The 26,882-nt window shown below is 42.9% G+C and overlaps 1 protein-coding gene across 2 annotated transcripts; it reads left to right on the top strand.

The window, feature by feature from the left end:
- The first annotated feature begins 1,252 nt into the window (after window positions 1-1,252).
- FUCA1 (alpha-L-fucosidase 1) lies at window positions 1,253-24,111 on the top strand. 2 transcript variants are annotated; one of them, XM_007522596.3, is made up of 8 exons: window positions 1,253-1,702; window positions 4,962-5,096; window positions 8,005-8,142; window positions 10,296-10,401; window positions 19,398-19,598; window positions 19,802-19,992; window positions 22,783-22,882; window positions 23,332-24,111. In XM_007522596.3, the coding sequence occupies exons 1-8, from the start codon at window positions 1,308-1,310 to the stop codon at window positions 23,470-23,472; spliced, it is 1,407 nt and encodes a 468-aa protein (XP_007522658.1). In that variant the 5' UTR covers window positions 1,253-1,307; the 3' UTR covers window positions 23,473-24,111. The 2 variants fall into 2 exon arrangements, with proteins under 2 accessions (XP_007522658.1, XP_060061518.1); XM_060205535.1 differs by lacking the exon at window positions 8,005-8,142.
- Window positions 24,112-26,882: the final 2,771 nt, after the last annotated feature.

The following is a 26,882-nucleotide window of genomic DNA, read 5'->3' as shown; positions in this document are numbered from 1 at the left end:
GCACCACCTCCCGACTCCTGGCCCTGTGAGTTTCTAAACAAATCCTGTTTGTACTCCATGGGTTCTGAGGCAATTATTCAACATGTCTCCAAATTCCTTAGGAGAACAATATGGAAAGGCTGCCACTATACAGCCCCACTTCCAGACCACTGGAAGTGTATGTCTTCTCCTGAGTTGCCCAATCAGGTCTCTGCTCCCATGTCATCACAGGGCCTCCCCACTGCTGCTCCAGCCTCCAGGGACAGTAGCAATGGAGACCCACAGTTGTATTTGGTGAGCCTTAGGGGATCCTCTCCTCCCGTCAGCAGTTTATTTGTTAATAAAACTTAGAACAGGGGAGTCGGGCGGTGGTGCAGTGGGTTAAGCACATGTGGTGCAAAGTGCAAGGACCGGCATAAGGATCCCAATTCTAGTCCCCAGCTCCCCACCTGCAGGGGAGTCACTTCACAAGTTGTGAAGCAGGTCTGCAGGTGTCTCTCTTTCTCTTCCCCTATATTCCCCTCACCTCTCCATTTCTCTATGTCCTATCCAACAACAATGACATCAATAACCACAACAATGTTAAACAACAAGGGCAACAAAATGGAAAATAAATAAATATAAAAAAATTAAAAGAAAAAAAAATCAAAACTCAGAACAGAGGTGGTGCTTCAACTGGCAAACTGTGGGACTGTTATCAGTCGCTCCTGAGTAGGTACAGGCTTTCAGCCCCAAGAATCTCTCCTTAGGCACTTCTCTGTCCACAAGCCACACATGTTTGCATTCACCCGTGACTTGGTGGGTTCCCAAAGTATTTCCAAAGAGTTTTGTCTTGTGTTCTCAGGAGATCTTCTTTGTTATTCTTAGTTGACCAGGTGAGGAGACTCAGCTGCCGCTACTCTATTGCCCTGCCTCCAGAAGTTGATTGTACACCCTTTCATATGGTCTTCCTGCTTCCAGGCTTGGTCTTCTACCACAATTCAAAAGCCCCTTATAGTTCCTAATGATAAAATGGACTACTCTCAGTACACAGAACACAGCAGGCCTTCCCCGCTTCCAGGATTTAATTTCCATCTTTCCCCCAATCTGTCAATCATCTGTCAAAAGCAATACATCTTGGTACCTTATTCCCATTGACCGCCAGGGAGCGCTACAAGAGTGGGCCGAGCGGGTGGGACCCGGTAGCCAAGCAACCCGGGTGGACCCGCCCCTTTTTTCCGTCTGAGCTAATCACAAGCTAGATGGACCAGCCGCACGCCCCTCGCCCCGCGCCTGCGCTTTAAGAGGGGGAGGTGGGGACCTGAGGGCGCCCAGTGCTCTGTGGAGCGATGAGGTCCTGGCCGGTGGGCTCCTGGCAGCTGCTGGGGCTGCTGCTCCTCCACCTCGCTGCGGCCCCAGCGGCCGAGTCAATACTTAGGGCTACGAAAAGACCCCGCCACCGCTACACCCCGGACTGGCAGAGTCTGGACTCCAGGCCGCTACCCGACTGGTACGATGAAGCCAAGTTCGGGGTGTTCGTGCACTGGGGCGTGTTCTCTGTGCCGTCGTGGGGCAGCGAGTGGTTCTGGTGGCACTGGAAGGGGCAGAGGCAGCCGCAGTTCCAGGAATTCATGAACGAAAACTACCCGCCCGGCTTCAGCTACCCCGACTTCGGGTCGCAGTTCACGGCCAAGTTCTTCCACCCGGACCAGTGGGCCAAGCTCTTCCAAGCCGCCGGAGCCAAGTGAGTGCCCCGGGCCAGCGCAGCGGGGCTGGGCAGGTGGAGGCAGGAGGCGGGCGGTGCGGCTGCCATGGGAGGCCTGGGCCCAGGGCCGCGCCTGCTGGCCTCCAGGGGCGAAGGGCTAGTCAGAACTGTAGCCGAGTTTAGTGAATGTGGCCCAGCTGATCATAGGGGGCCTGTCTTGTTGGGGACTAGAAGGAAAGGTTTGAGGGAGGTGGCAGACCGGGAAATCCTGCGTGTCTACAGCCCTGTATTGAGAAGAGTTAGGTGACACTTGACGTACCATCAATACAACGCAGTCAGGATTCCAAGGACTTTAAGACAGGGATATAGTCTGTTCCCAATTCAACTGTGAACATGAATCAGACTTCCTTCTCCCGTGGTTACCAAAAGGGCCTGTAATATTCTTAGCAATCAAAAAGGAAAAGGGAGCACAGGAGATTCTGTTGTACCTTAACTAGGGCAAGAATACAGAGTCTCATTCATCTCTTTTCAATGCCTTGTACATAGAGAGTGTTCAAGAAATGATCTTCAATGTTTTGAGAACTATTGGAACTTGCACGAATATGGTGCAGAGAACCAAAAATGCCGGGAGCCCCCAGAGTAGGGGAAGAGGGAGTCGATGAGTTATTGGACCTTGAGACCAATTCAAGGAGTAATCCTTAAGGATAGTATGTGCCAGTTGTTAGCTCAGGTTATGTTTACCCTGTTTTTTTTTATATTTATTTTATTTATTTCTTTTTGTTGTCTTTTTTTTTTTTTTTGCTGTAGTTATTGTTGTTGTTAATGTCGTCGTTGTTGGATAGGACAGAGAGGGAGAGAGAAAGATAGACACTTGCAGACCTGCTTCACGGCCTATGAAGCGACTCCCCTGCAGGTGGGGAGCCAGGGCTCGAACCAGGATCCTTACCCCAGTCCTTGCACTTTGCTCCACCTGTGCTTAACCCACAGTGCCACCACCCGAACTCCCTACCCTGGGTTTTTAAAAAATTGGTTTGGTTTCTGAAAGAAAAATGGTTGGAAGTGAATGGAGTCAAGTGGCCCAAGAGGTGACCCAGTGAATAAAGTGTTGGAACCGTAAGCATCAGGTCCTAAGTTTGATCCCTGGCTGCATATGTGCCAGAATGACCCTCTGGTTGATTTTTTCTCTCCCTCTCCCTGCCCCTTTCTCTTTCTCTTTCTCAAAAATAAATGCAAAAGGAAAGAAATCAAGCTGGTTTCCCCTGCTCTTGTTTTAGAGCAGTATTTGACCTTACCTTGTCCTTTCAGTAATCTTCCCATTATTAGTTTCTTTTGGAAACTTTAGGGCAGGAGTAGATAGCATAATGTGGGTGGGATAGCTAGCATAATGGTTATGCAAAGAGACTCATGCCTGAGGCTCTGAAGTTTTAGGTTCAGTTCCCCTGTACCATCATAAGCAGAGCTGATTAGTGTGCTGGTAAAAAAAAAAAGAAAAAGAAAAAGAAAAGAAAAAAGAGAAAGAAAGAAAAGGAAACTTTAAGTACTCTTGTACCAAAAAGAACTGACATTTAGTGTTTGCCATTAAATGCTTGGGAATATAAACAAGGTGGGTGTTCTCTTTCTTCTAGGAGACCTAGAGAGCTATAATTTTCAAACAGAAAAGAAGTTAAAAAGAAGTTGGGAGATGTCCTTTGCCTTTTACTTTATGAAGCACATGATGATCTGAGATAGAGGGAAGTCTAGTACCCTAGGCCTCAAATCTCATGACTCCTAGCTGAAAGTTTCCTCCTCCCCCAATTATATCAGGGCTTATAGACCTTGGGCAAGCAGCTTAGTCATCTAACTCTTTTTTTTTTATAAGTTCTATAACGTTTACATTTTTAAAAGGTTATAAAATAATATTCCGCAGAGGGTTGGGGTCTGCAAAAGATGATATGCTCTCTGGTTCTTAAAATCCTGGAGTTCCTCACTCTATCCAGTGATCACGAGACATCAACTGTTTTTCTGCCAAAAAAGCAAATGAGATAGGAGCCAGGCAGTGGCACACCTGGTAAAGTACACACGTTACAATGCACAAGGATTCAGGTGCAAGCCCCTGGTTCCCACCTGAAGGGAGAAAAAGGGAGTCAGGCAGTAGCACAGTGGGTTAAGCGCACGTGGCACAAAGTCCAAGGACCAGCGTGAGGATCCCTGTTCAAGCTCCGGGCTCCCCACCTGCAGGGGAGTCACTTCACAGGCGGTGAAGCAAGTCTGCAGGTGTCTGTCTTTCTTCCCCCCTTTCTGTCTTTCCCTCCTCTCTCCATTTCTCTCTGTCCTATACAACAATGACAACTACAACAACAATAAAAACAAGGGCAACAAAAAGGAAAATAAATATTTAAAAATAATTTTTTTTTTTAAAGAAAAGGAAACATTGAGTGATTTGGTTGTTATTTAACACTTTTCCTTCCTTCCCAGCACCCCCCACAAGTTCTTGGGGTCTTTTGTCACCTCTGTAAATGAGTAAATGATAGGCAATTCACAAGGACTTGGTAAAACAAACAGCCAATTTTTCTTTCATTCACTATTTTCAGTAGAGATTTGTTTCTCCTGTGTAGCAGGAGGTTTAAAAAAATTTAAGCTAGTGTCAGCTAAATAACTCACTTGAATAGCGCACTACTTTGCCATGTGTGCAAGCCAGGTTCAAGAAGCTCCTGTTTTTTGTTTTTTTGTTTTTTTTTTTCTCAAGTCTTCATCTTGTCTTTGGGAGACTATGGATCTGCAGCCACAATGGATCGTGCCCTTCTCTCCTTTTTGTCTTATTGTAACTAATAAAGGTCATTGTTATTTAAAAAAAAAAAAAAAAAAGCAAGAACATCTCCTACTGCATTGAAGAGTGCTGTGGCCTCTCTTTCTCTCCCTCCCTCTCTCCCTCCCTCCCTCCCTGCCTCCCTCTCCCCCTCCTTCTCTGCTTCTTTACATCTCTACCTCTCCTGCCTATCTGGGGGAAAAAAATTGAAAATTGGTCATAAATATTCAGAAAAACTGAGTGGCCCAATTATTTTCCCTTATCTACCCCTTTTCTTCCCTCTGGGCCTCCTCCGCAAAAGAGGCTAGGGACCGTAGCTTCAGAATTGCTTTCCATTCCTGGAGCAGTACTCAAGCTGTGACCATAGCAAATCCCTGAGTATCAGAAATACAGCTTCTCATACAATAGCTGTAGTCAAGCTCTCTCAATCATTTCACTTCAGACATATTGGACAAGTTCACACTTGACATCCACTGCCCACTTCCTTCACTCATATGGCTTTGATATCCGCAGGTATGTAGTCCTGACAGCAAAGCATCATGAAGGCTTCACAAACTGGCCTAGTCCTGTGTCTTGGAACTGGAACTCTAAGGATCTTGGTGCCCATCGTGATTTGGTTGGTGAGTTGGGAACAGCCATCCGCAAGAGGTGTGTGTTTATGAAGAGTTACTGTGTCATGTCTTTTGATCTAGTATGTCATCTGGTGCCTGAGCTTTGCATTTAGTGAATAACCTGAAGGGCTTCTGGCCTTTGAATTTGCAGTGTTTGATGCTTGACAATTTGACAATTTTCATATGAACAAAGGTGACACCATCAGAGAAGCTGATAGTTTGAGGAAGTATAGCCAGTATAGGCCACAGTGTCCTCTTTACATTCTACAAAGGATTCTTTATGGAAAGACTTTTGACCAAGGACCTTTTCTAGTATGTCCAATGGCAGTCGGGTTTGGTCTCACATCTTTGTCCTCCCTGTCAAAACAAAGCTTTGTAGACATCAGGGGAAGTTTAGATGAATGGTATATCAAGAGATAGCTTAAAAAAAAAAAAGGATAGTTAAGTAGTAAAAATTGAGTTGAGTCAGGCAGATACATAGTTGATCAGAATATGCCACTTAGTAAGATATAATGCCCCCAAATCAAAGTGCTAGGAAGTAGCAGAGATAACGCTGAACACAGATATTCTTGTTTCAGACTTTAAAATCCCGGGTATGTATGCCTGTAGGGAGGAAAAGTGCTACTTGTGTCATGCCCAATCTCTTCTTATTTGTGATTTAGCAAACTTGACCTCCTATTTAAAGAATAAGTCAACAAACTGTATAAATAAGGTTTGATTGGAACACAACTATGCCTCTTTATTTAAGAGTTATCTTTGGCTGCTTTTAAGTTATAATTTCAGAGTAGAATAGACACCATAAAGTACTTTAGAAAAGGCTAAAGTTGGGAGTCAGGCGGTAGCGCAATGGGTTAAACGCATGTGGCGCAAAGCGCAAGGACCAGCGGAAGGATCCTGGTTCGAGCCTCAGCTCCCCACCTGTAGGGAGTCGCTTCATAGGCGGTGAAGTAGGTCTGTAGGTGGGTATCTCTCCCCCTCTGTCTTCCCCTTCTCTCCAATTCTCTCTGTCCTATCCAACAACAACGACATCAGTAACAACAACAATAATAACTATAACAATAAAACAAGGGCAACAAAAGGGAATAAATAAATACCAAAAAAAAAAAAAAGAAAGAAAGAAAAGGCTAAAATTGGGGGCTGGGCGGTAGCACAACAGGTTAAGCGCACGTGGCGCAAAGTGCAACGACCAGCGTAAGGATCCCGGTTGGAATCTCCAGCTCCTCACCTACAGGGGGGTTGCTTCCCAAGTGGTGAAGCAGGTCTGCAGGTGTCTTTCTCTCCTCCTCTCTCGATTTCTGTCTAACCAACAACAGGACTTGTCCTATCCAACAATGGCTATAATGACAATAACAACCACAACATGGGCAACAAAATGGGAAAAATAGCCTCCAGGAGCAGCAGTGGAGGTGCTGGCACCGAGCCACAGTGATAACCCTGGAGGCAAAAAGAAAATAGAAAAGGCTAAAATTCTATTAATCCTTTAAGAAAAAGCATGCTGACTTGCCTACCCCTGTTCAATACTGTTTCCTAGTATTTTGCTAGTTGTCCTGTAAAACTCTGAGATGTATTTATCCTTGATATTTACCTTTTTTTTTTTTTGCCTCCAGGGTTATTGCTGGGGCTCAGTGCCTACATCATGAATCCACTGCACCTGGAGGCCATTTTTACCCCTTTTGTTGCCCTGTTGTGGTTATTATTGTTGTTGATGATGTCATTTGTTGTTGGATAGGACAGAGAGCAATGCAGAGAGGAGGGGAAGACGGGGAGAGAAAGATAGACACCTGCAGACCTGCTTGACCGCCTGTGAAGCGACTCCCCTACAGATGGGAAGCCGGGAGCTCGAACAGGGGTCCTTAGCTGGTTCTTGTGCTTTGCGCCACGTGCTCGTAACTCGCTGCGCTACACCGCCCGACCCCCAATATTTACCTTCTTTGGATCTACTTAGTCCCCAAATCGTGAAATATTTAATTTCAGATCTTTCTGCCGTATCTGGGCCATTGCAAGGTATCCTTACTTTTATGTGCATTATAGTGTTTCTGATCATTCACACTTAAAACACACACTTTACTAGGCATGAGGACCTAGGTTTGAGCCCTTGGCCACCATAGAGTGGGGAAGCTTCATAAACAGTGTAGTAATATTATGGCATCTCTCTCTCCCTTTCATCCTCTACCAAAAAGAAAAAGGAAATAGAGAGATTGGCTCATTGATTCTTTCACGATCAGTGGGATTGCACAGGCAGGAAGCCCCAGCTAAAACCCTGGTGGCAAAATTAATTCATTAATTTATTCATTCATTTATTCTGGGGTCAGAGAGGTGGGTCAGTGATAGAACAGCTGATTTCTGATTTGCATACATGAGGCCCTGGGTTTGATCCCCAGCCCCACCTGAGAGGAACAAAGACAAAGTATGTAGAACACTATGGATAGAGAATAATCCTTGATCTCTCTTTCTCATAAGGATAAAATAAAATAAAATAAAATAAAATAGGGAGTTGGGCTGTAGCGCAGCGGGTTAAGTGCAGGTGGCGCAAAGCACAAGGATGGCATAAGGATCCCGGCTCGAACCCTGGCTCCCCACCTGCAGGGGAGTCACTTCACAGGCGGTGAAGCAGGTCTGCAGGTGTTTATCTTTCTCTCCTCCTCTCTGTCTTCCCCTCCTCTCTCCATTTCTCTCTGTCCTATCCAACAATGACAACAACAATAATAACTACAACAATAAAACAACAAGGGCAACAAAAGGGAATAAGTAAATAAAATAAATATTTATAAAAATAAATAAATAAAATAAAATAAAATAAAAATTAGCCCAAGTAGATGGCTCAGCTTGTGTGAGGCCCTATGTTTAGTCCCCAAAACTGCATAAAAAATAATAAAAATGCTAAACAAATTAAAACAACTTTTTCTTTGCTTAACACCTGTTTCTGTTCTGTTTTTCTGTTTAAGGAACATACGTTATGGACTCTATCACTCACTCTTAGAATGGTTCCATCCACTCTACCTACTTGATAAGAAAAATAACTGCAAAACACAACATTTTGTTCGTGCAAAAACATTGCCAGAGCTATATGACCTCGTCAACAGGTAAAAACCAGTATTCAAAAAAAAAAAAAAAAGAGAGATGAAGGGTGGATCGCATAATGGTTATGCAAAGAGACTCTTGTGCCTGAGGCTCCAAAACCCCAGGTTCAATCCCCGTACCACCATAAGCCACAGCTGAACAGTGCTCTAGTTAAAAAGAAATGGTGGTGCACCTGATTGAACACACACATTACAGTGCACAAGGACTCAGATTCAAGCCCCTAATGCCCACCTGCAAAAGGGAAGCTTCATAAGAGGTGAAGCAGTGTTGCAGGTGCCATTCTCTGCCCCATGCTCTCTCTCCATATATATATATATCACCCCTTTCCCTCTCAATTTCTCTGTCTCCAAAATAAATGAATAAATAAAAATAAATACATTAAAATTATACTCTAGGAGATTAAGGAATAATAAAATGGTTATATTAAGCAATGATGATTGTATTAAAACAAAATATAGGGCTGATGAAATAACTAGCTTAGTAGTGTGCTCCTTTGCCATGTATGCAACCCAGGTTCAAGCCAGCCCCCACTGCACTGAAGTAAGCTTTGGTGCTATGGTATCTCCATTCCTCTCTCTCTACCTCTCTGTTGCTATTAAAAAATATATATGGCTAATAAGAACTATGGTGGTTGTCTAACACACACATGTATAATCTATCTCCCCTCCTCTCAGTTTGTCCAATAATAAGTAAATAAAAATATATTTTTTTAAATGTTAAAAAGTAAAGAAAAATATATATCTGACTTTCAGAAGCTTCCACAATGTAGTCATATTACCTTTATAAGCTGAAACCATCAAAACAAATAGTGACAGTAACTGCTTTCCATGTATGCTATTTTCTTTGTCTCAGGACCTTGGAGAAAGGCAGCCTAGTCTAACAAGCTCTGCAAGAGATTTGGCATCAGCACATTCCCCATTTCAATTCTGGCTCTTGCTACTTGCAAGACTTAAACAAATCACCCTTCTGAGATTCTTCCCCCCTCTCTCTCTCTCTGTAAAGTGGTAATAATAATAATACCTTCTATATCAGGCTTAGGATAATATATAAAAAGTATCTGTTGAGGGACCAGGTAGTGGTAGCACAGCGGGTTAAGCGTACATAGTGTGAAGCACAAGAACCAGTGCAAGGATCCCAGTTCTAGCCCCCGGCTCCCCACCTGTAGGAGATTTGCTTCACAGGTGGTGAAGCAGGTCTACAGATGTCTCTTTCTCTTTCTCTCTCGATTTCTCTCTGTCCTATCCAACAACAACAGTGGCAACAATAACAACAATAAAATGGGGAAAATGGCCTACAGGAGCAGTAGATTCGTAGTACAGGCACTGAGCCCCAATGATAACCCTGGAAGCAAAAAAAAAAAAAGTATATGTCACAGTGCCTGGTACAGAATAAGGTATTTTCACTATTCACTAGTCTTGACCATGTTTATTTCCAGTTTTCCCTTCTCACACCTGAAGGTTTAGAGAGGATAGTGAATCTTTAGAGTTCATGAGACAATCGACTCTGCCTGGACTCTCAGTATAGACAAAAAGAAACTCTACTGTATCTTGGTGACTTCTCTAAGGAAGTAAAAAGTACAGTTCTAAGAAACCTGCAGAGCCTTGGAGCTGACAGCTGAATATGAAATCAAGCTCCTTTTTCTTATGATGTACCCTTCAAGATCTCTTTTTCTGCAACATGGAGGTAATATATACATTGAGGTTGTTGTGAGAACTAATGAAATAAAGAATATAAAGTCCCTAACACTGTTTCATGTACACAGTTAAACATAAACCATCTGTGTTAGATAAGGCATACATTTGATAGAGTATTTCAAGTTTTTAGTATATTCTTAACTCTCAATTGGAATTAGTTATTGGAAGAAAACCAAATTATGTTTATAGATTATATCTCTTATTCTTTAAAGACATTAAATAAAAGATTAGGATTAAATATACCAAAGTCCTGTGTATTAAATAATATTTATGTCAGCAGAGTGTATGTGTGTTCTTTCACCTCTTTAGTTTTCTACATTCTTTGCATGATAATAGTTTATGGTATTCTCAAAACAAGAGAAAATTAATTTTTAAACATTTCTTACAAAAACAGATTTGTAAGGCTTTCCTATCAGTGAATTTGTAGACTAAGCTTTTAATTTTAATTTCATATCTTTCAGGTACAAACCTGACTTGATTTGGTCTGATGGAGAATGGGAATGCCCTTACACATACTGGAACTCCACAGAGTTTCTTGCTTGGCTCTACAATGACAGCCCAGTCAAAGTATGTAATTATGTACCTAGTCTCTTATTTATCTGTTATAACAAAAGAAAACCACCTGGGAAAGTACCTGCCTGGCAACGCCCGGGCTTAAGAGCCCACACGCTGAGGGGAAGATTCATTGGGGGGTGGGGGGGTGTTGTGTGTGTGTGTGTATGTCCTTCCTTTTCTATGGGGGGGGGGAAAGGTGAGCCTGGAGGGGAAAGCCCCAGTAAGAACCACCACCAAAAAAAAGAAAGAAAGAAAGAAAGCCAAGATCTAGGCAGTAATGACAATAGCAGCAATCATAAATAATCTCAATATGGAGATAGTTGGAACCAGAGGACTTTTCCCCCCATCCTTAGAATTTAGGTTTTCCATTTCTCCTTTTATTTTTCATTTTGACAACAAAGTCTTGAATTTAAGTAACAAAATATAAATAGTTTGCAGAAGTCCCAGACCACTACAGAGAAAATAAAATAAACTACTAATCAAACAAAATTATTAGTGAGGGGGAAAAAAAAAAAGTATGTATCAGGAGCTGGGCGGTAGCACAGTGGGTTAAGCGCATATGGCACAAAGCACAAGGACTGGTGCAAGGATCCTGGTTCAAGCCCCTGGCTTCCCACCTCAAAAGAGTCGCTTCACAGCAATGAAGCAGGTCTGCAGGTGTCTATCTTTCTCTCCTCCTCTCTGTCTTCCCCTCCTTTCTTCATTTCTCTCTGTCCTATCCAATAACAACAATAATAACAAAAGGCAACAAAAGGGAATAAATAAATATATAAAAACATTTTTAAAGTATGTATCAAGCATAAAATTAAATAATAGGCTTAAAATGTAAATATCTGTGTCATCATCATTGATTATACAGTTTAATTCTCAAAAGAGAAAGTTTAATTTCTTATACTAAAATATATTTTTAAGGGGCCGGGTGGTGGCACACCTGGTTAAGTGCACATGTTACAATGTTCGAGGACCTGATTTTGAGCCCCAGTCCCCACCTGCAGGGGGAAAGCTTCGTGAGTGGTAAATCAGTGCTGCAGTTGTTTCTCTGTCTTGCCCCCTCTTTACCTCCCCCTTCCTCAATTTCTGGCTATCTCTATTGCATAAATTAAGATAATTAAAAAATTAAAAAATATATATTTTAAGATTTTTTAAAGATTTATTTTATATTAGATAGTTTCACATGAAAAAGAATTCAGGGGCCAGATGGTGGCACACCTGGGTAAGTGCACACATTACAATGCCCAAGGACTCAGGTTCAAGTCCCTGGTCCCCACCTGCAGGGGGAAAGCTTCATGAGTCATGAAGCAGGGCTGCAGGTGTCTTTCTGTCTCTTCCTCTCCATCTTCTCTTAAGCTCTTGATTTTTCTCTGTCTCTACCCAGTAATAAGAAATAATTTTTTTTTTTAATTATTAAAAAAAAAGGAATCCAGATCACCATTCTGGAAGCATCAAACCAGGAGCCTCAAGCATGCAAACCCTAGGAGGGCACACACCTTGCCATGTATGTGGCCCAGGTTCAAGCCTTGGTACCATCTGGAAGGTGCACTAGCACCAGAGTGTACTGCACTATTCCAGTACTGTGGTGTCTTCTTTGTCTTTCTTGACTCTACCTGAATGGGGGGGGGGGGGTGCAGCCCAGAGTGATGAAATCATACATGTGTGGGGTCCTAAGTATAAGACCAGCTTGAGCTGAGCAATCTTGTTATATTCATAAACTTCTTAGAATTTTACTGACTACACTAAAGTCAGAAAATGGGAAGATGGGAGAAAGATCCTGTAACAGGGAGTTGGGCAGTAGCACAGCGGGTTAAGCACATGTGGTGCAAAGCGCTAGGTCGGCCTGAGGATCCCGGTTTGAGCCCCCGGCTCCCCACCTGCAGGGTGAAGCAGGTCTGCAGGTGTCTTTCTCTCCCCCTCTCTGTCTTCCCCTCCACTCTCCATTTCTCTGTGTCCTATCCAACAACAACATCAATAACAATAGTAACTACAACAACAAAAAACAAGGGCAACAAAAGGGAAAATAAATAAATAAATATTTTTAAAAAGTTTTTAAAAAGATCTTATGATAAATGGAGACAAATTAAGAGCAGTGCTCTGGGACTTGCCATGTGTGTGAGGACTCCTAGCAATGCAGCACCTTGGGTCTCCCTCAAAGGCCCTCACACTAGGGTGCCTAAGACATGGACCTTGGGGTGGGACACCGCAGACCCTTTGCTACTCATCTTGTTTGTTTTAGTCATCTCTGGGACTTCACCACTCTAAGCTGACTTTTTTAAGTGGACAGAGTCAGAAATTGAAAAAGGGAAGGTTTGTGTGTGTGTGTGTGTGTGTGTGTGAGAGAGAGAGAGAGAGAGAGAGAGAGAGAGAGAGAGAGAGAGAGAAGAAGAGGGGGCACCTGCAACCCTTTCCCCATGCAGGTGGGAAGACTGAGGGCTTGAACCCAGGACCATGCACATAGTAACATATGTGCTCAACCAGGTGTGCCACTACACAGTCCCTGGGATGGCTTTTTCATATAGAAAGAGCAAGACACCACCAAAAAGCCAGAGCTGATGAGTGCTCTGGTTAAAAAAAATAAGAAGAAAGAGCAAGACAATGGCAGAAAAGGGAGGGGGGAGAGACTACAGCTCTGAGACCAGTGTAGTGGGACTGGGAGCAAACTACCCAGGTGAGCTGTTTTGTGAGCACACTCACTCTTGTTCTGAATGTTTCCTCATGATTTAGGGGAAAAAGCTGTTTTGGGAATGGTCTGGGAGGTGGTACCGTAGATAAAGCATTGAACTCTCAAGTCTGAAGGTCTTATTTATTTCTTGGATAGAAACAAATTGAGAGAGGAGGGGGAGACAAGGAGAGAGGGTGGGGAAGTGGCATTGCTCCACTACTCATAGAGCTTTCCCCCTGCAGGTGAGGAACAGGGACTTGGGCCCAGGTCCTTGAACATTATAACATATACTCGATGGGTGTGCCACCACCTGATTGTTTTTATTTTTAAATCTTTTCTTATGTATTTGTTTACTGATAAGAGAGGTAGGAGAGAAAGCAAAACAACCAGAGTGTCACTCTAGTACATGCAATGCCGGGGTTTGAACTTGGGACTTCATGCTTGAGAATCCTATGCTTTATTCACTGCACCACCTTCCGGACCACTTAGAAAAATTATTCCCTTATCCTTACTCTCCTGTCTTTTAACACCTTCCTGGCTCACTCTTGGGCTGTGTGCAGGGCTTCACTCTGAGGTCATTACTTAATGTAGCCTTCCTTGTCACCCTCTCTATAATTGCAACATGCCTTTTCCTGCTTTCTGTTCCTTAGCACCTGCCTGATCCAGTATAATTCAGCTATCATTTATCTTGTCATCTGTCTCCTACTTCAAGTGCAGTGTTTGACCCAGTTAGGCACATAAATAATATTGCTTGAAGGTAAACTAAATCTGGTGGTTCATGATAATTTATTTTCTGAGTCAGTGTTCCCCTATTATGTTCATGTCTAGGCCTAATTCTGATATGATGTCATATTAGAACTGTCTACATGTCTGTCCCTAGTCTGTTTGGAGTTTCTGATGGCAAGAACTGAATTTCATTCATCTTGAAGACTCCAGTATGAGCCTCACTTTTGTGTCATATTAAACATTTGCGGGAGTCGGGCGGTAGTGCAGCGGGTTAAGCACATGTGGCGCAAAGTGCAAGGACTGGCCTAACGATCCCGGTTCAAGTCCCTGGCTCCCCACCCATAGGGTAGTCGCTTCACAGTCGATGAAGCAGGTCAGCAGGTGTCTATCTTTCTCTCCCCCTCTGTCTTTCCTTCCTCTCTCCATTTCTCTCTGTTTTATCCAACAATGACATCAACAACAATAAAAACAACAAGGGTAACAAAAAAGAAATAAATATTAAAAAAATTTGCATGGCATGACTTTTTTTTCTTTCTCTCTTTTTTTCTTTATTTTACAGGACAAAAATAAACTGAGAGAACTTCAGTACTTTATTTATTTGGGGAGAGGGGATTGAAGTAGAAAAGTAGCTTTACTCACCCTGCAGACTCTGGTCCCAAATAGAATTTCAACAATACCTTTATATTAAGGTGTGGAAGCAAGTTATGTTAGCTTCAGATTACAAAATCGGTATAAGTGGTTTATCACAGTTAGATATTCATCAAGGAATTTGTTTTTCAGGAATGAGGGAGTAGGCAAGTTTACTAGATTCCCCTTCAGCTAAAATTTTCTGAATTCTTTGATTACTTATCATCCCCTTCCCCAATTAACCATCTAACTAGATGGCCCCTATACTCTTAGATCTCTATCTTTGTTGGGAACGGGTGTGTTGTTGCATGCCCTGTTGCCTCCGTTCTCGCCTATACAAATTTAACAGATAGGAGTAGCAGACAAGGCTGAACACCAAGGCCATAATTATCATTAAGAGTGGTCTGACCAATGGGGCCAGCCATGTTTTCTGTCCAGGTAATTGGAACCAGCTTAGTGTTCCAGAGCACCCAACTTCCTTTTTTTTCTTTTTTTAATGTATTTTTAATATATATATATATATATATTCCCTTTTGTTGCCCTTGTTTTATTGTTGTAGTTATTATTGATGTCATTGTTATTGGATAGGACAGAGAGAAATGGAGTGAGATGGGGAAGACAGAGGGGGAGAGAAAGATAGACACCTGTAGACCTTCTTCACCACTTGTGAAGCGACTCCCCTGCAGGTGGGGAGCCGGGGTCTCAAACCAGGATCCTTGTGCTTGTCCTTGCGCTTTGCACGACCTGCACTTAACTCACTATGCTACCGCCCAACTCCCAGCACCCAACTCTAAGTCTGCACTGACCCCATCTTGGATCTTATTAAACTCTTTAACCATCTATCAGGAATGGGAGAATCTCTGTCTCTCTGAGTTGGGGCATTAAGCAGAACAGAGCAATCACATACATTGTAGGGTACAGCGTGGAAACATTATAACAACAGGTGTTATAGCAACTTTCACTTACTGTCTTAAACACTAGTATCATAAACACAATTAAGTAGACAAATTTAGGCTAACATTTTGACTAAGTCATTGAGAAACAGAGAGGAATGAGTTAAACACGCCAGATAGGAAATTTCTTATGCACGTGGAACAGTAAAAGACTAGCAGGAGTCTCTATATAGCCCTAATCATCTGGGGCCACAGCAGTGCAATAAATAGAAAAGGCTAGGAAAATTGGAATAACACAGGTCACAGGGATGAGGGGTAATGCATCTTCTCCTGGTGATGATTCCTCAAGCTTCTGCTGTGCACAGGACAACCAGCTTTCAGTTTTGTAGTTGCAGCAGAGCTGAAGGTCAATTTCTGTTTGAAATTGACTGTGCTGCTGGATGGTGCTTTATGGGGCTCTTTGGGCCTCCCCTGTGCTCTTCTTGGTGACAAACTGAGTCAGGCTATTGATGCAGGGCCCGAAGAGCTAGCCATGGCAACCAAGAAGTCATATCTGACAATCATCTTCTATTGGTCTGTTCTTGTCTCTTTCTAATCTTTGTTATATTTCTACCACTGTTCCCTCTTCTACTTGTATGTAGGAGATCTTTCCTGTCTTGCTGGCTTATAGGGACCAGTTCACATTCTCTCTTTGCCAGCTGTAACTCAACTAGGCACTCAGTTATAAACTTACTAATATGTTGACAGGCTCACATGAACAGAGAGAAGCCATACCTATAACACCAGTTTATAAACTTCTAAACTTTGCCTGTTTCTTTTCTAAGCCACACCCACACCTCTTACTACTCACTTTTTATGCAAGATTTCTTTCTCTAATAGTATGTGAAGCCCCTGCGTCTGGGGAGCGTATACTCTAGCATGTCACAGTAGTGTCTGTGTTCCCTAGATTCTGCCTGTTCATTCCCTAACCCTAATATTTTCCCATATAAAACTATGGACCAGAATACTTTTGGGGTGCTGAACGAGGGAGTTTCAATCTGTAACTGCTTCCTGCTGAAACATGGATGTAGCCTAGTGGATCCACACTTCCAGACAGGCCTGTTCTGTCCCTAATCTTTCACTAGTGAGACAGAGCTCTGGAGAAATGAGGTTTCTGGACACTTTGCCATGTAGTCAGTCATCTGTCCAGGGAGGCCAGGATGGGATTGTGGTAACATCTGGAACCTGATGGTGTCCAGATGTGCAGACTTGGTACCAGTAGAGTTTCTTTTCTTTTTTTTTTATTATCTTTATTTATTTATTAGACAGAGACAGCCAGAAATCAAAAGGGGAGAGGGCAGTAGACAGGGAGAGAGAGAGAGAGACACCTATAACCCTGCTTCACCAATTGTGAAGCTTTCCCCCTACAGGTAGGAAGTGGAAAGGGCTCGAACTTGGGTCCTTATGCATTGTAACACGTGTGCTTGACCAGGTGCACCCGAGTTGGGTGACTCATCATCCTGGGTGCCCCAGTCTGTCCAGCCTGGAAGGGGACTCTGGAAAATTTCAGAGGTGCCTGCACTTCCCAGTTCTGTGGTTGGCTGAGTTGGCAGACCTGGCTCCTGGGAAGAGTGAACCCCAAACCCAACGTGAGGGTCATGGCCAGTCTGTTGCTGGGACCTTGAAGATGTTAGGGAGCACTGAAATTTGAGGAAACTGCAGCCAAAAGTGGATGAAGGAGAAAAGTAGTTATTATTACACGTGGACTCTGGTCTATTTTTACCAGAGCACTGCTCAGCTTTTGGCATATGGTGGTGGGATAGATTTAACCTTGAATTTGGAGCCTTATTTATTTATTTTCCCTTTTGTTGCCCTTGTTATTTTATTGTTGTAGTTACTATTATTGTTATTGATATCATTGTTGGATAGGACAGAGAGAAATGGAGAGAGGAGGGGAAGATGGTGGGGGGAGAGAAAGATACACCTACAGACCTGTTTCACTGCCTGTAAAGCGACTCCCCTACAGGTGGGGAGCCAGGGGCTCAAACCGGGATCCTTAGACGGTCCTTGCGCTTTGCACCACCTGTGTTTAACCCGCTGCGCTACCGCCCAACTACTTACTGGAATACTTTCTTTACCACTCATGAAGCTTCCTCCCTGCAGGTGGGGAGCAGGGGCTCAAACCCAGGTCTTGGGCATGGTAACATGTGCACTTAGTCAGGTGTGCCACTGCCCAACCCTCCATGACATGACTTCCTTCTCATAGTTTAGCAAAACCCTGAAATAAAATGAATACCTGATGCAGCCCAGGAGGTGGCACAGTGAGTAGTGTTTGGCTAAAATTCGTGAACCCAGGAGTCAAGCAGTAGTAAAGCGGGTTAAGCGCAGGTGGCACAAAGCACAAGGACCAGCATAAGGATTCCCGGTTTGAGCCCCAGCTCCCCACCTACAAGGGAAGTCACTTCATAAGTGGTGAAGCAGGTCTGCAGGTGTCTATCTTTCTCTCTCCCTCTCTGTCTTCCCCTCCTCTCTCCATTTCTCTCTGTCCTATCCAACAATGATGACAAGAATAACTACAACAATAAAACAACAAGGGCAACAAAAGGGAATAAATAAATAAATAAATAAATACATATTTTTCAGAAAAAAATTCATAAACCCAGCTTTCCAGAACTGTGCCTAGAGAATGTGACTAGGGTCAACTCTTCTCTCCATTTGTTCTCTACTAGAATCAGTGCTTTACTAGATGGTCTTTAAAACAGGCCCTTCTCACCATGGCATTACATAACTTGGCAAGGGTTTCTCAGCTATGGCACTATTGACTTTTGGGGCTGGATATTCCCCTGTTATGATAGGGCTGTCCTGTTGAAGTCTAACAACTTTGCTGAGCTTTGCCCACTAGCAAAGTTGTTAAACACAAAAATGTCTCTAAACTGCAAAATTCCACACTAGGGCAAAAGGGCCCCATTTGAGAATTCCTGCTCTAGATTAAATCTGTTCCTTCTTTCCAAATAAGATTTTTCATTTTTAAAAATTATTTTTTGGGAGTCTAAAAAATTATTTTTTGGGATTCTAGCACAGTGGGTTAAGCACAGGTGGTGCAAAACACAAGGACAGGCATAAGGATCCTGGTTCGAGCCCCCATCTCCCCACCTGCAGGGGAGTCGCTTCACAGGCGGTGAAGCAGGTCTGCAGGTGTCTATCTTTCTCTCCCCCTCTCTCTTCCCCTCCTCTCTCCATTGCTCTCTGTCCTATCCAACAACGATTTCAACAACAATAATAACTACAACAATAAAACAACAAGGGCAACAAAAAGGAGTAAATAAATAAATTTTTTTTTTTAATTATTATTTTTTTTTTTTTTATTTAAGAAAGGATTAGTGAACAAAAGCATAAGGTAGGAGGGGTACAACTCCACACAATTCCCAACACCCAATCCCCATAACCCACCCCCTCCCCTGATAGCTTTCCCATTCTCTATCCCTCTGGGAGCATGGACTCAGGGTCGTTGAGGGATGCAGAAGGTAGAAGGTCTGGCTTCTGTAATTGCTTCCCCGCTGAACATGGGCGTTGACTGGTCGGTCCATACCCCCAGTCTGCCTCTCTCTTTCCCTAGTAGGGTGTGACTCTGGGGAAGCTGAGCTCCAGGACACATTGGTGGGGTCTTCCATCCAGGTAAAATTATTTTTTAAGGGGCCAGGTGGTGGGGCACCTGGTTGAGTACACGTATCTCAATGCGCAAGGACCCAGGTTCGAGCCCCTGGTACCCACCTACAGGGGGAAAGCTTTGTGAGTGGTGAAGCACTGTTGCAGGTGTCTCTCTGTCTCTCTCCCTCTCTCTCACCCCCTTTCCTCTTAATTTCTGGATGTCTCCTATCCAATAAAAAAAGATAATTTTTTTTTAAAAAGGGGGTTTTAAAAAATCATTTTTACAAAGACTGATTTATTCATGAATGAGAAAAAAAGCCTGAGCATTATTCTGACACAGGTGGTACTGGGAACCTCATACTTGAGAGTCCCTACAATTTATCCACAGCACCACTTCCTGGACTGCTCTCCATTACGTTGCATCATATAAGGAAGCTCAGTGCTTTTATGGCTGCTGACCCAGTACTCTGCTCTTTTAGGATGTGGTAGTAGTAAATGACCGATGGGGTCAGAATTGCTCCTGTCACCATGGAGGATACTACAACTGCAAAGACAAATTCAAGCCAGAGCACTTGCCAGATCACAAGTGGGAGATGTGCACCAGCATAGACCAGTTGTCCTGGGGCTATCGCCGCAACATGGTCATATCTGAAATTGCTAGTGAATCTGAAATCATTTCGGTAAGATGTGTCTTTGTTAGTACCATTTCATGCTAGCCTTCTAACTGAGCGGGTGGAACTCTTTAGGGTTATTGGACATACTCAGAAACCTGATCTAAGGATATACAGAGAAAATATATACAATAATATGTAGTATTTTCAAATGGGTAAAAAATAAAGCTTGGCATTTACAGCCAGAATTGTATTATTTCTCCTCTCCCCAGGAACTGGTTCAGACAGTAAGTCTGGGAGGCAACTATCTTCTCAATATTGGACCTACTAAAGATGGGCTTATTGTTCCCATCTTCCAAGAGAGGCTTCTTGCTGTTGGGAAGTGGCTAAGCATCAATGGAGAGGCTATCTATGCCTCTAAGCCGTGGAAAGTACAGTTGGAAAAGAACACAACATCTGTGTGGTAAGTCTTCTCACAGCCTTGGCCCATGTTCAAGTGACATCTTTTTGGGTCCGCAGCATTACAAGTCACGTTGGAAGTGACCTTTAGGAAGCCCCAAAACTGTTCATTTGCCATTGAATTTGTACACCAATGTATGTCTTAGGTCACGAGGATACCTTTGACTAGTGAGGGAGATGGCTTGGTGAAACAAAAAAGGAAACATAGAACATTAGGTAATTAACACTGTTACCCTGCCTCCTAAAAATAATGGCTGGGGGAGGTGGCTCAGCAATAGCACACAGAACTTGCACCTCAAGTTCCCTGGCACCACATGTGCTAGCGCAGACTAGTACTCTAGTTTCTCACTCTCTCCTCTCACAAAATAAATTTCTAATAATAATAAGGCTCAGAGTCCAGGAAAACAGAGCACACACTTTACCATACTCAAGGACCTGAGTTTAAGCCCATGGCACCACATGGGAGTACCATACATGACACCAAGGAAGCTCCATGAGTGGTGGAGTGGTGTTTGTAGTGTCTCTGCTCTATCATAAATATATATATTTCCCCCACCAGGAGCAGTAGAATTGTGCATGTGTGAGGCCTTGGTGGAAAAAAGAAAAAGGCTCAACTATTTTGCCTACTGTTGGGACACTATAAAAAATAAAAATAATGTCTGAGACATACATAATGGTTATGCAAAAGATGTTAAACTTGAGGCTTCAGAGTCCCAGGTTCAGTTCCTGCCGGGCTGGCGTGAGGGTGTTTCTTTCCAGGCACATGCTCTCAGGGTTGGAGAGAACTCGACCAGAGCCAACCTGGGCTGCTGCTTACTCAGCGACGCAGGAGAGAGACCAGGAACTCATGGCGGAGTGGGAACGCAATGTCTTTATTGATCAGAGACATATATATTTTGAACCAGAAGTGGCAAGTCGGAAAAGGAAATGGCTAGGAAAGGAAGTGGAGAAAAGGAAAGATCTGGAAGGTAGAAAGCTTCCATAGCAACTGTTGTGAAGGTGACTTGTAATGCCCTGCAGGCAGGACGGGTCTCAGGCAAAACAATGATTATGTAAATAGACCATAGTATCAGCAATGGAGAATGGTGGGGGGGGGGCTGGCTTAAGGCCCAACAAGTTCCCAACACCACTATAGGCCAGAGCTGAGCAGTTCTGTGGTTTAAAAGAAAGGGGGAGTCGGGCAGTAGCACAGCCAGTTAAGCGCAGGTGGCGCAAAGTGCAAGAACTGGTGTAAGGATCCCAGTTCGAGCCCCCGGTTCCCCACCTGCAGGGGAGTCACTTCACAGGCAGTGAAGCAGGTCTGCAGGTGTCTGTCTTTCTCTCCCCCTCTCTGTCTTCCCCTCCTCTCTCCATTTCTCTCTGTCCTATCCAACAATGATGATATCAAGAACAACAACAATAAAACAACAAGGGCAACAAAAGGGAATAAATAAATATTTAAAAAAAAAAAAGGAAGGAAGAAAGAAAGATGCTGCCAGGAATGGTGGGGTCATCGAGTAAGTATAGAGCCCAAATGATAATCGTGGTAGGAAAAAAAAAGGTTAATTTTTTGAGAAGGAGCTAGGGAGAAAGAGAGTGCCAGAATATAACTCTGGTACATATAATACTGAGGATCAAACTCAAAACCTCATGTTTGAGAGTTCAATGCTTTATCCACTGTACCACCTCCTGAACCACTTAATGCTCTTTTAAAATATATATTTCTTTATTATTGGCTAGAGACAGATATTGAGGGGGGGAACAGAGCAACACTTGAAGCACTGCTTCACCACTCGTGAAGCTTTCCCCCTGTAGATGGGGACCAGAGGCTTGAACTTGGGTCCTCGGGCATTGTAATATGTGCACTTAACCAGGTGCACCACCACCTGGTCTATCCACTTCATCCTCTTTTCTAAGCACAGTGAAATCTCAGGACAACAATTTCATCTTCACAGCATATCTTGTCTTTAATATATTTTCTGCTGATTTCATATGGATTTAGCATAGAAAAAAATTACAAGTCAAATGGCTTCAGAAGTCAAAGTTTTAAAAGACTCCACCAATGTGTCCTGGAGCTCCGCTTCCCCAGAGACCCACCCTACTAGGGAAAGAGAGAGGCAGACTGGGAGTATGGACCGACCAGTCAACGCCCATGTTCGGCGGGGAAGCAATTACAGAAGCCAGACCTTCTACCTTCTGCAACCCACAATGACCTTGGGTTCATGCTCCCAGAGGGATAGAGAATGGGAAAGCTATCAGGGGAGGGGGTGGGAAATGGAGATTGGGTGGTGGGAATTGTGTGGAATTGTACCCCTCCTACCCTATGGTTTTGTTAATTAATCCTTTCTTAAATAAAAAAATTAAATTAAAAAAAAAAGTTTAAAAAGAAAACAGGAGGCTGAACAGTGGCACACCTGGTTGAACACACAGTATCATGAGCAAAGGACCTGATTCAAGCCTCTGGTCCCCATCTGCAATGAGGTAGCTTCATGAGTAGTGAAGTAGTGCTGCAGGTGTCTCTCTACCTCTCCCCTCTCAATTTCTCTATCCTAGCAAATAAAAGAAAGGAAAGGAAATAAATATACATTTTTAAAAAGAAAACATACAACTTGAATGAAAGAAACAGTGGAAAATATCACTAGACCTGTTCTTTTCCTGCAGACTTTAACTTGTACCAAGTTAGTAGTAGATCCTAGTAACAATGGAGGACTCACAGACTTAGAATTGGTGGGTAGTTAAAAGGTGAATATGTAAGGTTATATGTCAGGGTAATAAACCAGGTATCACTGACATTGGTCTTTTTTTCACCCCCCAGGTATACCACAAAAGAGTCAGCTGTTTATGCCATTTTCCTGCACTGGCCAGAAAGTGGATTCTTACACCTTGAATCCCCTATAGCTACCTCACTTACAAAGGTAAGGAGTCTCAGTCAGTTTTTTCAGAGACTTAACTTTTTCAATTTTGTTTTTGCATATGACAGAGAGAAATTGAGAGGGGAGGGGAAGGTAGAGCAGGAGAGAGGAAGATAGATACCTGCAGATCTGCTTCACCACTTGTGAAGTGACCCTACTGTAGGTGGGGAGCTGAGGGTTCGAACCAGGATCCTGGCACTGGTCCTTGGGCTGTGTACTATGTGCACTTAACCTGGTGCACCACTGCCCAGCCTTGCGACTTAACTTTTTTCTAAAGCAATTGGCAGGACTCCTCACTTTCTGTCTTCGTACACCATGTTTCTCCTATTTTTATCCCCATTTTAGACTGTCGTCTCAGCCCTGATCTAACATGGTTGTTGCCCACCATGTTCTGGTCATATAGTGTACTCATTGCATTCATGTTCTTTTAATTTCCTTTATTCTTTTTGCAGATAACAATGTTGGGAATCCAAAAAGAACTTAAGTGGACCACAGATCCCTCTGAAGGGCTCCTTATTAAGCTGCCCCAGATCCCACCATCTGCTCTCCCAGTTGAATATGGTTGGACTATAAAGCTGGCAGGAGTGCAGTAATCACTTGAATTCATGCATAAAAGACACTGCCTGCTGTTTGCTGCTTTTATTTTCCTCTTATAGCAACATCATTGTCATAAACTACTGCTCTCCACCCAGAGATGGCTTTTCCAACCCATTTTAATGAAGGAACTGAGTACATTATACAGATACCTCAAATGAATCAAAGCTATGAGATTCCTTGCTAGCATCTCTCTTTCATCTGCAGAATAAGGAATTAATCAGTTAATCTCTGAGTTCATCCATTGCTAAATTTGGAAATTATCTACAATGTAAATGCCCCTAAATTCTGTGTTTGATAAACTATTTGATGATGCAGTGACTTCACATAAAGAATAGGCCACGTCACCCTACTTCCTGTTTGGAGGAAGTAAAAAATATATATACATTTTTTTTTGACAAGCTCAATCATAAATTTATTTAGCATCAGTTGTTACCAACATGCCCTCAAGTTACCCCAGGGATGTGAAGAACTAGAGGTGAGGAGTGGGGCTTCCTAGGCTGCTAATATTCAGCTCTTCAGAAGTTTCCAAAGCAAAATAACTCTGAGATAAAGTATGTTTATAGTAATACTATAAAGAAAAGGAATGTGATCTGCCATGTTCTTTAAAATATCTAATAAATTTGTATGTAAAATAATTTCTACCAAAGAAGTATGTTGTAATTTTTTCTCCTAATTTCTGTATGAACTGCTTACAGTTTTTTTTAAATATTTATTTATTCTCTTTTGTTGCCCTTGTTGTTTTATTGTAGTTATTGATGTCATTGTTGTTGGATAGGACAGAAAGACAGAGAGAAGGGGAAGACAGACGGGGAGAGAAAGATACCTGCAGACCTGCTTCACCGCCTGTGAAGTGACTCCCCTACGGGTGGGGAGCCAGGGGCTCGAACTGGGATCCTTCTGCCAGTCCTTGCGCTTTGTGCCTACTTTCAGCTTTTATGTTTCTCTTTAAAAAAAATGTCTGCCAAATCTCTTAATTGAAAGAATTTTTAATTTTACTTATTAATGAGAAAAAGAGAGAGTGAGAGAACCAGAGCATCACTCTGGCCTTCTTGAGGGTCCAACAATTTATTTACTCTGCCAACTGCCCAGCTAAGTCTTCTTAAGAAGAATAAAGAATGTAATTCCTTGTGGTCCGGGAGGTGGCACAGTGGTAAAGCTTTGGACTCTCCAGCTTGAGGTCCTGAGTTTGATCCCCAGCAGCACATGTGCTAGAGTGATGTCTGGTTCTTTCTCTCTCCTCCTATCTTTCTCATAAATAATAAAAAAAAAAACTTAAAAAAATAAATAAGTAATAAAAAATAATGTAATTCCTGGGTTTGGGGCAGTGGTGCACCAGGTTAATCACACATAGCACAAAGCACAAGGACCCACCAAGGATACCAGTTTGAGCCCCAGTCTCTCCAATTACAGAGGAGGTTGTTTCACAATCGGTGAAGCAGGTCTGCAGGTGTCTTTCTTTAACCCTCTTCTCTCAAATTTCTCTCTATTCTAGCCAATACAAATGAGGGGTGGGGAGAGACCAACAGGAACAGTGTATTCACAGTGCAGGCACCAAACCCAAGTAAAAAAAAAAAAAGTAATTTCTTTGATTTTATGCTTCTTACTCCTAGTACCACTCTTTTGAATTGACAATCATCCAACTATTTTAATTGCTGCAGGTCTAAACTAGTTTCCTTTTTTTTTTTTTCAATGTGTTTAAAATTTTTTACCCAACAACTAAGGAATATTTTTCTCAAGCACATATAGAACATTTACAAGTGTAAATACCAAAGAAGCAGTTATACAGATTCTATAATATGTCTGCAACACAAAGGAATTTATACAGAGAAAAAATGTTTGGAAATTTTAAAACACTTCTAAAAATGTATTAATACAGAGAACTAGAAAATACTTAGCGTGAGATTAAAACGTATTAAAACTTTGAGATGTAACTAAAAATAGTCTTTAGAGAATTCTGAGAAGATGGCAGGGAGAATCTCCAGGAATCTGTCTCAACACTAGAAAATAATTACACTGACAGAATCTGCCCAATAACTATTTTGGAAGTATAAAACCTACAAAAGGCTTATTACTTCCAGATGACTTGCCACGTATCAAGCCACCTGTATCAATGTAGATAAAGCTTGTGTAAGCTAAGGTCGGCAAAAAATAATAATCCTACAAATATGTGGGGCGGTGTTCTCTGATCACTGGTTGCTGCTGTCTTTCACAGAGAGAGATCAGTCAGTACTTGTTGTCACACTTTCACATAGTATTGCAAGCTCCTTTTCCTAAAGTTACTTCTGGAAAATTTAAAGGTCTAGTGCCGGGACAGGAAGATAGCTTCGCAGTAGAACACACATTTTGCCAGGCACAAAAACCTGAGTTCAATCTTTCACACACCACGTGGGACACTATGCAAAAGAGATGCTTCATGAGAGGTGGAAGAGTATGGTGGTGTATCCCTTTTTGCCTCTCAACTTCAAGAAAAAAAAAAAAAGATGAAAGTGTCCACCAGGAGCGGTAGAATAGTGTATGAAACCCCAGCAACAAACAAAAGTGGTCCAAACGATAGTATAGTGGATAAAGTGTTAGACTCTAAAGCATGAGATTCTGACTTTGATTTATTGTCTTTAAAAAGTTTAAGCTCAGGAGTTGGGCAGTAGTGCAGTGGGTTAAGCACACGCACGTGGTGCAAAGTTCAAGGACCAGCATAAGGATCCCGGTTAGAACCTGCGGCTCCCCACCTGCAGGGGAGTCACTTAACAGGCAGTGAAGCAGGTCTGTAGGTGTCTATCTTTCTCTTCCCCTCTGTCTTCCCCTCCTCTCTCCATTTCTCTCTCTGTCCTATCCAACAACGATGACATCAATAACAACTATAATAACTACAATAAAACAAGGACAACAAAAGGGAATATTTTTTAAAAATAAAAGTTTAAGCTTACTGGGTTAAGCACACACAGTGCAAAGCGCAAGGACCAGCGCAAGGATCCTGGTTAGAGCCCCGGGCTCCCCACTTGCAAGGGGGATCACTCCAAAAGCTGTCTGTCTTTCTCTCCTCTCTGTCTTCCTCTCTTCTCTCAATTTCTCTCTACTAGCCAACAAACAGCAACAGCAACTACAACAACAATAATAGCAGCAACAACAATGGATAAACGATGGCCACCAGGAGCAGTGGATTCCTGGCGGGGTAGCCAGCCCCAGTGATAACCCTGGAGGCTAATTAAAATGCGCAGCAGGTTGAGTGCACATGTTACAAAGCTCAAGGACTGGCACAAGGATCACGGTCTGAGCCCTAGGCCCCCCACCCCCACCTGCAGGGGGATGGCTTCACAAGCAGTGAAACAGGTCTGCAGGTGTCTATCTTTCTCTCCCCTCTGTCTTCCCCTCCTCTCGATTTCTCTCTGCCCTATCCAACAATGACAGC

Source organism: Erinaceus europaeus, chromosome 13 (assembly GCF_950295315.1).
Source record: "Erinaceus europaeus chromosome 13, mEriEur2.1, whole genome shotgun sequence".
NCBI lineage: Eukaryota > Metazoa > Chordata > Mammalia > Eulipotyphla > Erinaceidae > Erinaceus > Erinaceus europaeus.
The sequence above is the reverse complement of the archived record's forward strand: the minus strand, read 5'-3'. Positions and strand labels throughout refer to the sequence as shown.

What these genes read in the sequence shown, in the direction of transcription:
- FUCA1 (XM_007522596.3), top strand. Translation starts at nt 1,308, where the DNA reads ATGAGGTCCTGGCCGGTGGGCTCCTGGCAGCTGCTGGGGCTGCTGCTC. An exon ending in ACAATGACAGCCCAGTCAAA is followed by an intron (nt 10,402 to 19,397) that starts GTATGTAATTAT and finishes CTGCTCTTTTAG; the next exon opens with GATGTGGTAGTAGTAAATGA. An exon ending in AAGAACACAACATCTGTGTG is followed by an intron (nt 19,993 to 22,782) that starts GTAAGTCTTCTC and finishes TTCACCCCCCAG; the next exon opens with GTATACCACAAAAGAGTCAG.